The following is a 17,565-nucleotide window of genomic DNA, read 5'->3' on the forward strand; positions in this document are numbered from 1 at the left end:
AAATTTTCCTACTATCTGTTTTCAGCTGTTACAAGTAGTTCTGCAGTATTTAATTGCAGCATCTCCCTTTTTAATTTCTCCAAGTCTTTCGGATTTCTAATACCATGACAGGAATGGACTCCATTCCCAAGTCAAAGTATGATTAAACTTCGTGAAATTAGTATTGTTTCAATCTTTGATGTTAGCCAAAAGTGCTCTTCGCAGCAGCTGTGATATGCCCAGAACTGATGAACTCCTGCAATTCATATGGAGTTACATTTATCAGTAGCATATCTAAAGACTATAAGTTCGTTCTGAGACCCATTGCTCCTACTACTACTGGAACTGTCTGCACAGCCTTTCTCCACATTGCCCTTGTTTCTGCCTGCAAATCCTGGTATTTTATGACTCTCTGTACACAAGATACTGTAATCAGTGGGTGTAGCAATTTCAATGATAAATGCTACTACTGTCTTCCTTTCATGGACTACTATATCTTAACTGTTGGTAACTGGTGATCCTATGTGAAAATCTTCAACATTCACTATAGTGCTCTGTGGCTCATGTTTCCAATGCTTCTCAGCTACTTCAATATTGTAAAGTTTGCACAATCTCTACTGCAATAGTCCTGCCACATTACTGTGCCTTTTTGGTATACATGTCCGCTACCAGAGAGTATGACATCCAGAAAAGTAGATGTGTGACTGTTTCCAGCACCTGCATTTGTCCGTTTCTCCCACCTGCATTTGTCTGTTTCTCCCACATGTTCAATGAACTTTTAGAAATCAGTATGTATGCAAGCTCGCTATCCTGGGCTGCTAATATTAACCTTTCATCTTTTGGATTAAATTCACCTCTCCTTAAAAATTCTTGCGTCTGATCCCAATAGACATGTTGTTCCAGGAGTTTTCTGTACTTGCAACTATACATGACTTTTTCCACATTTCTTGCCTTCTCAACTGATTCTTCTTATATTCTTTTTTGTTTTTTGGCACATTCAGTTGCTGCCTGATTTTTTTGTCCATTTCCTGTTTGGTTTCCATGCCTGCTTGACACAGACATGCTTCTGCTAAACTAAGAAGAGACATCCTCTTAGATTTCTTCTCTTCACATTGCAAAACCTTCACTATGTTTGGATCTGATGAAGTCAGAAGATACGTAGGTAGTCCTATGATTACAGATATATACATATAATCAGTTTCGAGGAGGCCCATACCTACTACTTCAGAAAGGGGGATATATAATCTTGGTATACACTGATTTTTTTATACATATAAGCATGAAGAATTTTTCTTGTTTTCCTGTCCAATTGCTCCACTATCCTTTGGAGCAAATCACCCCAAAACTGGAAAAGCAAAATGATTTACAGCATGGACTTGGTTCCTAGATGTCAGGGCTGTTTACAGCATTCATTTTAGTCTTCTAAAATATCTAGTGAGTTTTGTTTGCATTAGTTCATGTTTTGTCAATCCTTCACCAATTCCTAAATATTTATTTATACATTCCCTCCTTCTAGAATTCCTTTATATCACATTCCTGTCTCAGACAGGAAATCTTCTTGGTGCTGCAGCTTTCCTGCTTTAATTGCAGTTTTTGCACATTTATCAAGATCAAATGACATTCTTATATATTCTGAGAAAGGTTTGACCACTTCCAGTTGTACTTTCAATCATGGCAATTCTGTGTGCCCGTTTATTTGTTCCATCAAGCTTAATTATACTGAAACCATGTGGAGTAACTTAATTGTTATTTAAGTGTATTTTAGCCAGGTTTCTGTACCTATGACTGTCTGGGGAATATGAGACCATATTGCATGTTATGTGTTGGATTTTGTTGCACATGCTTCTAAGATACCTTAGGAGGAGAAGGCTGGAATTGAGGGATTAGAGAGGAACAGAGAATAATACATTTAATACAGTGCTACTAACAGGGGGTTTTTTTTGCTGTTGTGAGGGGGCCATGTTTGGATGAATGTCTCCACTGAATTTTTTTGGGTGGAAATTTTATGAAATATGCAACTAAATGCATTTGTGTTTTAGTTTTATTGGATTTCATATGCTAGCAAACTAAGACTCCTGTAACAGAAAATCTTTAAGAAAATTTGTTGATATAGTGCAGGTATGGGTGCTGTGACAAACGAAACACTTGTACAGAGTATGGGTCTGTAGAAGTGCTAAATATATTTAGCAGGTATATATAGTAGTTGGTAAAGGGTGTTAATATGAAGAGGCACACTAGTAAGGTTTGAGTAGAGTGATTTTTGTATCACATGTATGACAGATTTTGCCAGACAGTTTATGCTGTAAAATGTTACTAGGACAACAGTAGTTGTAACTACAGCTGTATAAAGTCGACAAGGCAATGCTGGGCTGCAGTACTTTAAAGAAATGTTTTACAGATGCCAATTGTAGGGCATTTGCTTTTGGGCAGTAACAAGATTGCATCAAGGTACTATATAGTTAGCCGTAAAGAATGCTGTGTGCCATGTGGTAACAAAGTTAAGTAATAGTTTAATTACTTGTGTGTTTAATGTGCAATCACCCTTTTACAGCAAAAATATACATTTGAGATTTTTTTTTGCTCCTGCCCAGGTCTCTCTGACCCCCCCCCCCCCACCTCAAATTGCATCCTCAAATGATCCATTCATTCATTCCTTCCTGTTCATGGCACTGGAAAATGCAAAGAGAGAAGTGTAAGTCAGAAATAGTGGCCATTACACTATGGAGGATTCATGGCTCTTAACTCTACCAATCACATCAGTCGTCATCAGTCCCTGGGCATGGTGTGGTGCTTGGTTGTACAGAGTTCTGTGAATGCGTCCATCTACAAACCTCCAGTGCTTACCTGATCTGCATGCATTCTCTAGACAGGCTTGTGCCACCAAAAGCCTGTGCACTGGAATGCAGTACTGGACCTTCCCCTAGGTGGTGTTCCAGCAACAAGAGTTAATTTTCTCCCTCACTCACATCCCTCCCCCAGTTGCCTACTCTAGTACCTGAAACACTATTCAAGCCATGTTTGTCTGGGACAGTGTCACAGCTTTTCTTTTTCCTTGCATTCAACAAAAAATAGCATCTTAAGACACTGGAATTTCTGAAAAAATTGCAGTACATGCCTCATAAGCCTATAATGGAGTCAAAACAAAGATTCCATGCATGGTACAACAACAAAGGACACAACGTCCATACCAGTCAGACATTTAGGAGCAGAGCTTTTGATGCATTTTTACATTTGAGTTCTCAGACTTACCTTTGCATAACCTCATCCTGGAAAAGGACTTTATCTTCAGATAGCGTCAGGCCAGGAAGCTTCAAAAAATATACTCCTCCTCCTTCAGTCCCCAAACAAGCAAGATCACAGGATGATTTAAGTAGTATTACTGTAATACGTGTGGTGCTAGATGGTACACTGAAAAATGGGGCAGGGTGAAAGGAAAAGACAAAATAAGGTATTAGTCTACCAACCCGATACCAAAAGCAAGAACAAACATCATTCAATAAATTTAACAAAATCTCATGCTGCAGTACACAAGTAAAACAAATGAGTTTTGCTTTGCATTTCATTATATACACTGAAATTCTTTACAGAGAAAATCCCGTTTCTAGAGGCTTTGTTTTAGATGCGTTGTAGTCCCCCACTTTTACCACCACACCCTCACAAATGAACTGAAAATGAATAGAAAATCCAGGCACAGTGGTAGTATTAGTAGAGTGGTAAAGATTTAACACTTGTTTTCACAGTTTGCAAACAAATGCTGTACCACAAAACTCCTCAGTGATGAGCCATACTGCAGGGGCCAAATGCGATACAAATTTTAGGGTGTTGAATCCTGAAGAAAAATAAAATTTAGAGTGATAGGGTGACAAGTTTAAGTCAAATGAGGCAAACCGTGAAATACCACAAAACAGCCAGACTCTCTTGCAGACGTCCCTCTGCAATTACATCAACCACACGAGTGGTAGCAAAACACAGGGCCTGCTGAAAGAATCTAAAGCATTACAGAAGCTGGCAATGCCTGCTGGCATGTGGTTGTGTGTTCATGAACAAACTCATGGCCACTTCCATGCAAGCAGAGAGAGGAATGCATATAAAAAAGAAAAGGCACTACGCTATTTGGTAAATGAAACTATGGCCACAGTCTAGTAAAGGTTATACCAAGTCACTTTGCAGCCTTGATTTCTGATGACAGCTTATTTAACTGTCTAGTGTGGTAGGGCACAATGTGGTCTTCCTGTCTGGTTGAAAGGATAAAGCATGCATGCTTTCATACATGCTTTCTCCTATTCCCTAACTCTGTGGCTAAGAGCTCTACACTGACAGAGCAAGACAACTTGACCACTACAAGTGGGCAATATACCTACCACTGCGCATCACCAATGTCATAAGCCTACCTCCCTCCCACCTCTAATGGATAGGTAATGCTGGTTTATGATGCTCAAACTCGCTCTCCATTTTCTAGTCACTCCAGAGCCCAACTTAACATAGGCTGGCTGGGTCATACTCAAGGATTCATTCTTCCTCGCAGGGCAAGATCCTAGGGTGTAATATGGTTCTATAAATAGGCAACATTCCATCTTGAAAGCAGGAGGGGATTGAGGAAAAAGCAATTGTATGTTACAGGTGCCTTATCAAAACTGGCTACAAGAACACAGTCCATCTACACATCCTCCAACTGCAGATCGAGGCAGGGGCAGTCCAGCATAGCATCCACAGTGATGCAAAATGGTATGCAAAACCTTTAACATTGCATTTTGCATTCACTTACAAGCAGGCCTCCTGCCACATGGATTCTTCTGAGAACAAGAGGATAGTATTTACAATGATGGAGTGGAGTTAACAAGAGAAGAATAAGCCAAAGAAACATTACCTTAAAAGTTAATTAAATTTTGCCACATCCAAACCTTTGGGAAGGTTGTATACCTTCGCAATGAAATGTTGCAAACACACACAAGCAATACGTGTGCCCCAGTGTTGCCCCTATGATGTTCAAGCTGCAGCATAGAATACTGCAGAGCACTAGACTACAGAAAACTGTACAAAAACAGACTTGTGGCACAGTGGGATAAAGCTCTGATTACACTCTAGAAGACCAAAGTTTGGTTAGCTGCTTGGGCACTAGTAGGACAAGGCACGGAGGCCAGGACTAAATGATTGAAATGCCAAGACCAGCTTGCCATTCCTGAGAAGAGGGAAGCATACATCCCCCGCTACACTGCTTAGCCTTCCAGGTAAATTGGGGAATATTAGAATGCAGCTGTCTAGGAGGCACAAGCTGGATAAGTTATGGGAACATCCAGAAGTGGGCAGAGATCCACCCTTTGGAAGTTTCCCTCTAGGATAGCAGCATGACATAGAATTTAGAAGCTGCTCTGGGAATGGGGCAAGATCCAAGCCCCATGATCACCAAGGACTACTCCTTAACCCCAGACTCACAGTCCAGTACAACATAGCCACAAGGGCTCCAGTGCCTGCTGGGGATAAATGGGCTATATGGCTCCCACCCAGTCCAGAAGGTTAAACTGACTCATCCTTACCGGGGATTGAGCAAAGTGATAGAACATGGGTAGTAATTTTTGGGAGGGGGGTATAGTACTAAAAGGAAAAAAAAAAAAAAAAAAGAGAGGTGGCTAACTTCACAGCACCTCTGCAGATGGAGAACAGTTGCATGACCGCCAAATCATACACCAATGTACTGTACGAACACGTACACAAATGCATGCATCTTGCCATACCCAATAGAACCAAGATGCTCTCCTCCAAAATAAAAAAAAAAACAGAAGCCAATCTGGTGGCCCCCTGCCATTAAACTTTACAACAGAAGGAGAAAACTGATGCGGAATAAGGTGAAGACCCAAGACTGGAAAAACTCCTTTATCAGCCTCAACAAAAGGTTGAGATCCCTTATCAAATCCTATAAAGCTAGCTATGAAAACAGAATTGAAGCAGATCATAAAGACAACCACAAGACCTTCTACAGTTATGTAAAGAATCTCCACGGCAATACCCAGATTTGCTCTGAGCTACTGCACAATAGTACCTCCTATACCGTGCCAGATATTGCCAATATACTGGCCAGCAGATTCAGTGCCAACCTTACCACACTCTCTCCCTCACCAAAGGACCAATCACAATACCAGTAAATTGCCAGGCACCCAGTTTTACCCCACAGGTAAAAACAGCACTGTCCAAGGCCAAGAATACCACTTCTACGGCACCTGACAACATCCCTGGCTGTGTTCTACATGAACTAGAGAGTGAACTGGCACCTCACATGTGTGCCCTGTCCAATCGCAGCCTCACCTCAGGCTGTGTCCCTACCAAATGGCCCACAGCCATAATCATCCCTCTCAACAAGAGAGGAGTGACTACAGAACCTGGGAAACTATCGTCTCGTTAGCCTAACTAGTCTTGATATGCACAGCTATGAAACGCATCATGGACTTAAAGGGAATCTCCAAACTCTGGATCCTAAACAGTTTGGTTTTGTGAAGGGTAGATCATGCCTGCTCAACCTGGACGACTTCTTTGAGTCAGTCACCAACGCTGTGGATGAAGGCAAAGTGGTTCATACAGCCTACCTTGATCTGGCCAAGGCCTTTGATACTATTCCCCACTCAGGAATCACAGAAAAACTCAATAAGCTAGGCATCAACCCCTATATCACTAGGTGGATGGCAGACTGGCTCACAGGTAGGACACAGTGTGAAAGCTGACTCCAAATCAGACTGCCGACCAGTCATGAGTGGAGTCCCACAAGGTTCGGTCCTGGGTCCTCCCATGTTTGGTATCTACTTCTCTGAAGTCCAGGCCAACACGAAGGGACTCTGGCTGACAAAGTTTGCAGACGATTGCAAGTTGGGAGCTGTTATTAACTCCCCAAGTGATGTTGATATCCTACAGAAAGGCCTCACTGAGACCAACGACTGGTATCAGAACCATGGTCTTAAGCTCAATACCAAAAATTGTGCAGTCCTCCACTTTGGAAAAAAACTGGTTCCCGTGAATTATCACATTGATGGTAGTCCACTGAACATAGAAGGCGTTACAAGAGATATAGGAACACAGGTTGACAGCAACTTCTCTTTTGACCACCACATTGCCACTGTGGTCAATAAGTCCTATGTGGCACATCTCATTACTAAGGGTTTTGCATCCAGGAAGAAAGAGGTCATTGTCGCCCTCTACTCTTCACTCATTAGGCCAGAGTACAATGCCCCATTTAGCATGTACCTCACTAGACACCTGCAACATCTGGAGAGGCTGCAAAAGTACCTCACAAAGAGGATCCTATGCCTTAAACTCTTGTCCTATATGGACAGACTCAAAAAACTCCAGCTATTCTCTTGTCTCATATCACCTACTTAGAGGTGATCTCTGCTTGACTTACAAAGCCATGTCTGACCCAGCTCTCTTAGAAATGCTACATCTAAAGAAATCCCAATCCCTCTGTACCACACACTTCAGAGACCTCAATCTCATTACCACAATCAACAGAGCAAGCTGGAGGGACAGGTTCATAACCCAGAGACTGCCCATGCTATGGAATAGACTTCCCGTACATGTCAAACAGAGCACCTCACTGGCCCTCTTCAAGAGAAATCTTGATGAGTGGCTGGGAAATAGAAAAATCACCCAGAGATCACTCCAGTGGCTCTACTCGACAGAAGCACTGGGAACTAAGATCAAGTGGCACGATGCCAGGGTAATCCTATGGGCTAGGCTTGTAAAGGCTCCAGGGCTGTCAGCCTGGTACACACCTATGAACTCATAGTAAACCAACATGATAGACTGTCTTATGAAAAAATTTCCACTAGGTGGCACTGGCTACACAACACTACTCAATCAGCCTTCCATTGGTACGGATTTCTAAGTTATAGGGAAGTAAGAAGGCCTCTTCTCCCCAATTTCCATTTTTTTTTCTGAGATGTATACAGCTGACCATCAATGAGCAATACTAAAAGTAGGGAGTAGGAATTATCTACTTTTCAATGAAAGTATGTCACAGGTAAACTACACCCCAATTCTACATGGCCAGGACACAAAAGAATGCTGGACTACGGATGGTGTTTTCCTTGACTATCACTGCCAAGCTCCTAATAACTGTTCAGTTTTCTTTTAGGGCACTTCAGTAAGAGATTTAAAGAGATTTAGTAAAAGCTGCCACAGACAGGCTGGCTGGACAGGACTTTCCCATAGGTTAAGTCAAAATGGTAAAATCAAAGATCCCTACAGACTTGATGGTAGGAAAACTTATTTTGTCCCTCAGCTCCCCATACACATCTCACTGACTTCACAGTCAAAGAACCAACCTTGCCCATTCATTTCACCAGCCCTAGTGCTAGTATGCAATGCCCTCAGATGATCATATCTCTGCATGCAATGAATGACCAAGTCATCACTTTTTACATTACCCTACTTCCCATGGAGCTCCCCTCCTCCCACCCAAAAAGCTGCTGCAGAAAACAGCTTTCAAAAGACAGCTGACCAGTGTGGCTCCTCCTTAAAGCTACTAACAACCCAAGCTATAATGAAACCTAGGCCATCAACATCACATCTGATCTGAAAGTCCTACCAAACCTCTGCACCAAATGCCAGTGGGTTGGCCCAAGGAAGAAATGTACTACTGGGAGCTTTGTTAATGGGCAATAACCCTAGAGAACAGGCAAAACACGAGCAATGATGTAGAAGAGACTACTGATCAATGGAAGTACTGAAAGGACTGGAATTCCTACTTGTGAAGCTGGCGATAAAATCTGATCTATTTACATCAGCAGGGAAGCAGGAGGAGAACGTGTGCTATGATAAATGTTCCTTGGCGGTGGTAGTGGGGCTTTGAACCTAGCACCCAAATGACCTCTTGAGAGGCCAACAATGCCACATATAAGCCATCTAAGGAGTGGTAAAAGGGAAATGCAGTGACCTACTTCCTTATGAAAGTAAATCTCACTGTATAAATATACACACAGAGCACATACATGCACAGAAACCCAATACGTATTAACCTTTTTATTTAAAATCATCTGAGGGAGAACAGCGAGCCTAGGAAAGATGAAAGCCACATATTTACGACTACTAAAACATACAAATGGAGTACTGCTTTGGTTATACAACGTGGGCATTAAGAAATAATGAACAACATGCAAGAAAAAAGACATTACATACTTTGAGCCAATGGCTTAAACATGGAAAGAAAAGTACTGGGTTTTTACACTTAAAAAAAAAAAACAAACAAAAATTACAACTTGTATGGATAGACAATAGAAAGTACTGAAATTGTTTACAAGATGCTAATAAGTAGAAATATGTAGACTGACCTGATTGAAGGGCAGGCTATTAGGGGGAGTAATTACAGGCTACAGATGTGAGCCAGTTTACCCCTGAGGAGATGAGAATAAGGATGCAGAAGCAGGGGATGCTTAGGTTAGGAGAATAATTTATGTCTACTTGCTTACTAGGAAGAACCAGTTGGGGTTTATCCCATTTTCAGCAGAAGCCCAGAGGAAAAGCTCCACATATTAGGCAAATACATTTAATGACAAAATAAATGGCATTTTGTAAAATGTATTGCATTTGCATGAAAACACAATTATATGAATACATCTAGATCACATTATATAACATACAGTAGCCTATGAAATGAATGAAACTGTTTTCATAAGATAGCTGAAAGAATTACTCGTTTAAAAAGGAAGCATATTGTTCTGTGTACTGCTACTGCACTGAAATGCAAGACGGAGCACTGAGCAGGCTCAGAGTTAGCAGTGTAATGCAAAGTTCAGTGCCTTTATACCGTTTGCCAAGACGCCGTGTTCCTTTATCTGTTGTTGTATTACAAAGATCAGTGCCCTTTAAACTAAGGGGCTATGTAATTTGACTGCTGTTTGAAGCATTTACAAGTGGACATGTTTTATAGGAGGGTTTTGAGATTTAAACTGTAGTTAGAGAAGTTCAAATGCCTTGACAACAGCTGGGATGCAGAACTAGACTTTGGGTCCTTACCACTAAAGCTATGGCTACCGTAGCTCAGCATTATCCAATGGTTTGTTAGGGAGGGAACATTTTGATTTTGCATTCATTAACAACCCCCATGAGTTTTCCTTCTAAGGGATGACGAAGGAAGTCTGTATATTAGAAAGTCCAGCAATAGGTCTGATCTTTGCTATACTGACAGCCAGTTGGCTTGGCAAGAATGAAAATTGTTCACTCCCAGAAACAAGGAGCAATGAAATAAGACTATTTTAAAGAACAGTGCGAGCTTATACTCACATACCCACCCACAGGGAAACAGACTTTCACAAGCAGTAGAACATCCACAAACAGTTATACACCTAGATGGCAGGCTCACTTAGATGGGTCTTCCTCAATGACTTCACTCAAAAGCTTGTATGCATATGTACACGCATGCCATTGTGTGGGCCTACATCCCTGAGAGAATGGCACTGAGCGGGATCACATGGAAAGGAAGAATAAAAGGTTATAAAAGTGGCCTTAAGTATTCAAATTATGGAAGGAATATGCACAATACAGTATACAGGAGAAACTACCACCTCACAACACCAAGTACATCCATAAAAATCTGATTAATTTTCCTTTTGCTTTTGTAAAGTAGTGAGCCCATGATGGATTTTTTTAAATAAAATAAAGAGTTGAAGTCCACCTTATCTGATCTTAAACCGGTAGTACATTTTAGGAGGCACTTTCTTTTAAACTGATGACTTCCTTTGGAAATACCAACACTACTAAAAAGTACATTTTCAAGATGACTGCACACTGATCAAAAGCCGAATTGCAGTTCATAAAGTGTGAAAAACTGGAAAAAATGAGCACCACCGAAGCTGTAAAGCAGGTAACATTCAGTTACTAGCGCATAAGTACACTGCCTGGATGGCAGCAAAGAAGAAATTAGGCAAACCTGAAAGAAAATCAACCAGAAAAGATGGAGAAACTGTCTGAGAAGGATCCTACAGCTGAACAGTTCATGCTTCTGCTTTAGTTCAAGAGATGGCTCTCAGTGACTTAGAGAAAAAAATAAACACACTCAGAGGTGATTAAAATAAATCAGTGAATGAATATAGCAATTGAATCAAAAGGCTAGAAAAAATAGTTTTAACTAGCTATTTAGATGAACTGATAAAACTGCAAAAATCAGAGGATGAAATGAAAAGGCTGGCTAAGCACAAAGCTTCTAAAGAGCATCCGTTTCAAAAAGAGAGTCGGAGAAAACCTGAGATTTTTTTTGCTGTTCAACAAAAAATGAAATCAGACTAAATTTCATGAAAGCACAAATAAGCAACTGGACTGGTGTTCAGCAGCAGGATTAACTGAAACTGCACAAAGTGTATGCCCCAAACCTGGCCATGAGAAAGTAAAGACGACCCACATAAGAAAAGATGCAATCATGCCTGCAGAAGGAGATTATCTTGACAAAACTGTGGAAGTGAAACGTATTAAAAATCTGAGAAGGCAGAATGTTTGCGGAAAAATAAAAAAAAACAAAGCTAGCCTAGCAATCAGTGAATGTCAAAAGGCACATGCTGGATTTAAGGCAAGTTGCTGTATCCAACCGTATTTTGTTCCTGGAGGATGAAAGACATTTTTTGATGCTGAACAGGCTAAGGAAGAAATAAAGTTCATCCAATAAAAAGTAATCCAGCAAGCAGAAGGGACTTTGCCTCTCACTCTTATAAAGCTCACAGAGACTTTGCCAGCAAAGCACTTAGGTTCATAGGTTAGTACTAGGCTAACTGCCCTTGCGAGCCATTTTAAGCCTATCCAATTATCCCTTGTGAGATTCAAACCCTGCACCTTGTGTTTGTAAGGCAAACACCTTAACCATTAGGCCACCCTCCCAACCTTTGGAACATTGAAGATATGACAAAAAAAAACATGAATTGACTAAAAAAAAAATCAAGAGTACCTAGGACTTGAACTAGGGTCAAGTTTTGGGAAAGTGAGATGACAGGAAGACTAGCAACACTGAAATTAATGAATAAATTATAATATCAAGCATCAATCACGTTTGTGAAATACAGTGTAATGCCCGCGCACTGGCCAAGTAATCAAGTGGCCTCAATCCTCACCACTAACACCAGTGACGGGCGTGCACAATGGGAGGATAACAAGCACACATAGTAAAGTACAATTTTCCTTAAGGGCACACAGAGATCACAGTCAGTCTGGGGCTGGTTTCTCCCTTTCTCTCCAGATCTCTTAAATTGATAATACATCACTGTTGACTCAATTTAGATTACATCATTCTTGGCACTTTTCTGGTTCCCAGGCTACCAGAAACTCTAAATTTACATTTCTTAGTAAGCTTGCACCTGGCCAGGAAGCCACAGCAATAAAAGACATTATACACGCAAAACCTTGCAATTAACTCTGGTCTCAAAACAACAGAAGGAATTCCTTAGTCCAGACATCCTGTCTCTGAGGTTTGAGACCAGTCATAAAATACTTTGCTTTATCAGCTTTCTTCCAGCAGGGTGCAATGTGGTAACATTTTTAAAGTTCAGAACAAAACAGTTTTTCTTGCATTTAGTTTTCTTACATTTGAAAAACAGCCTGTGGATTATATTAATATTTACAATGACACAGAATTAGCTACAAAATTCTATCTAGCCGGGGTGGCAGCCTTTCAGTTTTTCACATCCTTCTGAGAACTCAAGCTAGTTTTCCAAGTGACCCTTGAGAAATGTTGCTTGAGAGGGTTAGGTCTACCTGAGTATACCTTACCCCATTCCCTGTCTTGACAGCCCATCTGCGTTGGCACTGCTAACCCCACTGTGGTGCTGCACTGACATATGCTTGCAACCCTAGGTTCCATCTTGGCAACTTGGTATTTTGCTGGCTGGCTCTGTGTAACCATGTTAGGGGATTGCAATCTGTAACTACAGTGAAGTTTCTTCTATACAGATAAGGCTGAAGTTTCTACAGTGCCCACACTATGGCTAGAAATTCCTTTTCTACAGCTGCACAGCATTCCTCCCTGGGTTGGAGCCTATGACCGAGATAAACCACTGGGTGCTCTTCTCCCTCAGAAGAAATCTGGTAGTACAGTCCCCACCTGCACAACAAATTCTTTGCTGTAATCTGTACTGGCTAACAGACGGGGTCCTCCCAAAACTTCTTTAAGCTTCTGGAATGCCTGCTCACATGCTGTGGTCCAGACTACCTTATCTGGCCTGTTTTTCCTTGCCAGGTCGGTGAGGGGAGCAGCTATGGTACTACAACTGGGGACAATCTTTCTGGAGTGCTCTGCTGTCCACCAAGAATGCCCTCACCTGCTTTTTGATAACAGGTACAGGCGATGCCTGCATGGCTTCCACTTTGGCAAGTTCTGGCCTGATCTTACCACTCCCCACTCTGTCTCAGGTAAAAGACCTCTGCCATACCCACCTGACATTTGCTGGGCTTAATGGTCAACTCTGCCCTCTGTAGTCTGCCCAGCACCTCCCCATGTTGAAGGTGCCCTTGCCAGCAATGGCTGTAGATGGCAATATCACCTAGGTAAGCAAGTGCAAACCCTCCTGCTCCTGCTAAGACATGATCTGCCAGCCATTTTTCATCCCAAAGGGCATCCTTATGAACTCATGCAAGCAAAAAGGAGTTATACAAGCAAAAAGGAGTCACAAAGGCCGACTGCGAGTAACCCTTGGTAAGATCAATGGTGGTAAAATACTTAACGCAACCCCACTGTTCTAGGGCCTCATCTGTCCTAGGCATGGGGTATGCATCTGACTCTGTGACTAATTTCCTGTAGTCCACACAGAACTCGACGCTGACATCCTTCTTTGGAACCAGCACCACTGGGGAGGTCCAAGGACTGTTGGACTCCTGAATTACTCCTAGTTCCAACACCTCCTGTATCTCCTCCCTCAGTCTGACTCTCTCTCAGGCACCCTATAAGGGGCCTGCCTAATAGGCTTTTGGGGTCCTTTATCCACCTGGTGCTGCACCAGGTGGATGCACCCTGATTTCCCAGTGAACATGTCCCCAAACTCCTGTAACACTGCTTGGATTTCTTGAACTTGGGTAGAAGATAGCTGCTGGGATAGTGCTACTCCTTACACCGAGGTGTCAGTCTGAGCCTCACTGAGGTGATCAGTCACCAGATCTCCCTCAGACTCTTCCTGCAATCCACTGCAAATACTCGGCACATGGGCCTCCCTATCATGGTAAGGTTTCTTCATTTCAACATGGTACAATTTGTGCTCCTGCCTAGCAGTACTACCATGAAGTTATCACTTACCTTTCTTACCACCTTGTAGGGTGCCTCCCAAACTGCCTGCAGCTTGTTTTGACTCACAGGAATGAAACCATTACCTGCTGCCCCTACAGCATACTCTCTCTGCTGTTGGGCTTCTGCCAGGTTCTCCTGAGCCAAGCCCATGAGTTCCCTACGCCTTGTCCTGAGGTTTGGTATATATGCCACAGCAGACTCCTGGTAAGATTCACACTCTCCTTCCAACTCATCTCGACTTGTATCTAGAGGCCCCCTCACCCTATGCCCATACAACAACTCAAAGGGTGAAAAGCCTGTGGATTCCTGGGGTACCTCTCTGGAAGCAAACAGATGGGACAAATATTTGTCCCACTCTCTCTTAAACTTGTCTGCAAATACACAGAGCATAGACGTGAGTGTAGAGTTTAACCTCTCAAGACCATTAGCCTGGGGATGGTAACGGGTGGTCTTCAGGTGCTTCACCCCACAGTACTTCCACAGACAAGCCAGCAGGTCTGACATGAAATTGGCACCTCTGTCAGTCAGCATCTCTTGGGAAACCTACCCTGCTGAAAACCTCTAACAAAGCATTTGCCACCTTTTCCACCTCAATGGAGGACAAAGTCACTGCTGCAGTGTATCTTGTAGCATAATCTACTACCACTAGAACATAGTTTTTTCCTGTGGAACTTGGGGTACTCAAAGGCTCCACAATATCCACAGCTACCATCTGAAATGGCTCCTCAATCACAGGCAAAGGAGCTCTCACCTGGTCTTCTGCCTTGCCTACCTTTGAGCACTGCTCACAGTCACAGGTCCTGCAGTACCCTGTTACATCTCTGGAAATTCCAGGCCAATAGAAGTTCTGCATAATACGTATCTTTGTACTTTTTATGCCCATATGAACTACAAAGGGAATATCACGGGCTATGGCTAGAAGTGCCAGATGGTAGGCTCTAGGCACTACCAACTGCTGTATTCTCACCTTTTAGCCATCCCTCAGGGGGTCCCACACTCTATACAGTAACCCTTTGTCCCAGTATACAGATTCTCCCTTCCCTTGAGAATCAGGTGCCTCACTAGCTGCCTGCATACGGCCTTGCAATGTAGGGTCTGATAGCTGAGCCTGTCTCAACTTTCTCTTTGCAACCCTTCCCAGCTCCTCTTCCACAGGAAGTCTGGCATCTCCTAACAGAGGTGCCTCACTGTCAGCCTGGGTAATACTACTCACCTCTACCTCTGCAATCACTCTGTCCAAGGGACCCTCAGCACCCACAAGCAGCTGTGGCTCACCTTCAGTATCACTGCTACAGCTTAGCTCTCTCCCTGAAGTAACCATCCCACCAGTACTGTCTGCAAGTGTGCTGTCTGGATCTCCCCGAGGCTACCAGACCCACATGCTTGTCTCGAAGCTCAACTATATGCAACTGTATGATCACAGAGTACTGCATACTATATGATCACAGAGTACTGCATTATCAAAATCATTCCCTATCAGGACATCTGCAGGGATATCCTCAAACACACCTACTTGGTGGCATCCTTTTCCACACTCCCAGGAAAGGGGAACCCAAGCCAAAGGTATTTGGAATAGGGTCCCTCCTAAAGCTCTGACTGGAGTAGACTGCCCAGGCAACTAGTGCTCCTCTGTAACCATTGCAGGCTTCAAAATGATTATGTCAGAGGCTCTCTCTTAGCAATGGCCTCTTTGCCATTCACTACAATAGGATATAACCTCAAGTGGTAGTTTAGTACCCTTGTTGTCTCAAGAAAACCTACTACTGGAATTTTCTTTCCCACTTACTGGCTCCCTCACCTTTTGTTCCCCCACCTTGCCTTCATGGACATCTATATGCCACATGACCCCACTGGCTGCATTCAAAACCTTCAACCCTAGGTCTTGGACGTGTACATGGACTAGGGGCTTCCCCTGCTACTGGCATATTCTGTTGGAGCAGTCTGGGCTGCCCACCATGGGTTCCTTTAGACCCATGAGCAGTACTGGTGGTCCCTTTCCTGTGCAGTGATACCCTGCTTGCTAGACATAGGTCTCTCGTTTTCCCCAACTCATCTGAAATAGCACACTATAGGCTAAGTAGATCCTCATGTCCTCAGGCAACATGCTAAGGGCTTGTTCCCTCACCAAAAGGTCTGCCAGCCCTTCAAAAGTGGTGACTTGACATCCACTCACCGACCTATGAAAATAAGTGCTCAGTTCAGCAACATATTCACACACACTCATCTGCCTTGTGTCTATGCTCATGAAATTTTTTCCTATAAGTTTCAGGTGTTAACTTAAAAAATTCTAACAAAATTCTTTACAGCATTATAGTCAAGTCAACATCAGATAATTTGGAAAGTACATTTATAGCTTTACCATAGAGTAAGGGGGTCAGGAACCATACCCAGAGCCTTTGGTCAACATCATGCTGTTGACATACCCTCTCAACCATATGAATGAAACTTTCAAAATTATCCCACTCTGTAAACTGTGGAAGAAATTTACTGACCGTTTGTGCTTCTGGGGTCCGGTTACTCCCTTACCTCCATGAATATGGTGAAGAGTCAGCATCTCCTTTTTGTGCTGTCTCTTCTTCTCCACAGCTTCCATTTCCAAATGTCTGGCCTACAACTCAAGTCTCTTTAGTTCCAGATGGATTTTTAAGTCCTCTGCAGAAAGGTCGAGCTGTCCATTCTCTGACTGTTGTACATCTCCACGGCCAGTCTAATCGTCCTCCTGATTGTTACTTTCTCATGCAGCTGGGACCAAAGCTGCAATGACGTCTGCCTTAGTCAGGTTTCTAAGCACCAGTCCTTTGGCCTGGCACATCTCAGCCAACTGGCTCCTTGTCAGCTTGCCATACTACTCTGCTGACATGCTTGTCTGCTCTCCCTGACAAACTAAGCTAACAAAAGAAATAAAAATTGTGATCTGAACTCTGAATATTCACTGTGTGGCTGACAGAGTACAAAAACACCTTCAGTGATCACTGTTCACAAGCTACACGAATTCAATGTCCACACCACTACAAGCCAATTAGTATGTGATGTGGTTAACTCGCCACTATCAAGCAAAATGTGATGTGGATATCCCACCCCTATCACCAATTAATATGTAATGCCCGAGCACTGGCCTAGTAATCAAGGAGCCTCAACCCTCACCACTAACACCAGCGATGGGCGTGCACACACGCAGTACAGTACAATTTCCCTTAAGAGGGCACAGACACAGTCAGTCTGGGGCTGGTTTCTCCCTTTCTCTCCAGATCTCAAACTGATAATACCATCACTGCTGACTCATTTTAGATTACATCATTTTTGACACTTCTCTGGTTCCCAGGCTACCAGAAACTCTAAATTTA

At 42.8% G+C, this 17,565-nt stretch overlaps 1 protein-coding gene across 1 annotated transcript in view; it reads right to left on the reverse strand.

The window, feature by feature from the left end:
- The window catches only part of LLGL1 (LLGL scribble cell polarity complex component 1), a 668,031-nt gene that overhangs the window by 497,067 nt on the left and 153,399 nt on the right, over nucleotides 1-17,565 (reverse strand). Inside the window, exon 3 of the mRNA XM_044088928.1 lies at nucleotides 3,229-3,387. Coding sequence (XP_043944863.1) covers nucleotides 3,229-3,387 — 159 coding nt within the window. The remainder of the gene's footprint in view (nucleotides 1-3,228; nucleotides 3,388-17,565) is intronic.

The sequence above is a fragment of the Protopterus annectens genome, chromosome 12.part0 (genome assembly GCF_019279795.1).
Source record: "Protopterus annectens isolate FY-2018-M chromosome 12.part0, PAN1.0, whole genome shotgun sequence".
NCBI classification, from domain to species: domain Eukaryota; kingdom Metazoa; phylum Chordata; order Ceratodontiformes; family Protopteridae; genus Protopterus; species Protopterus annectens.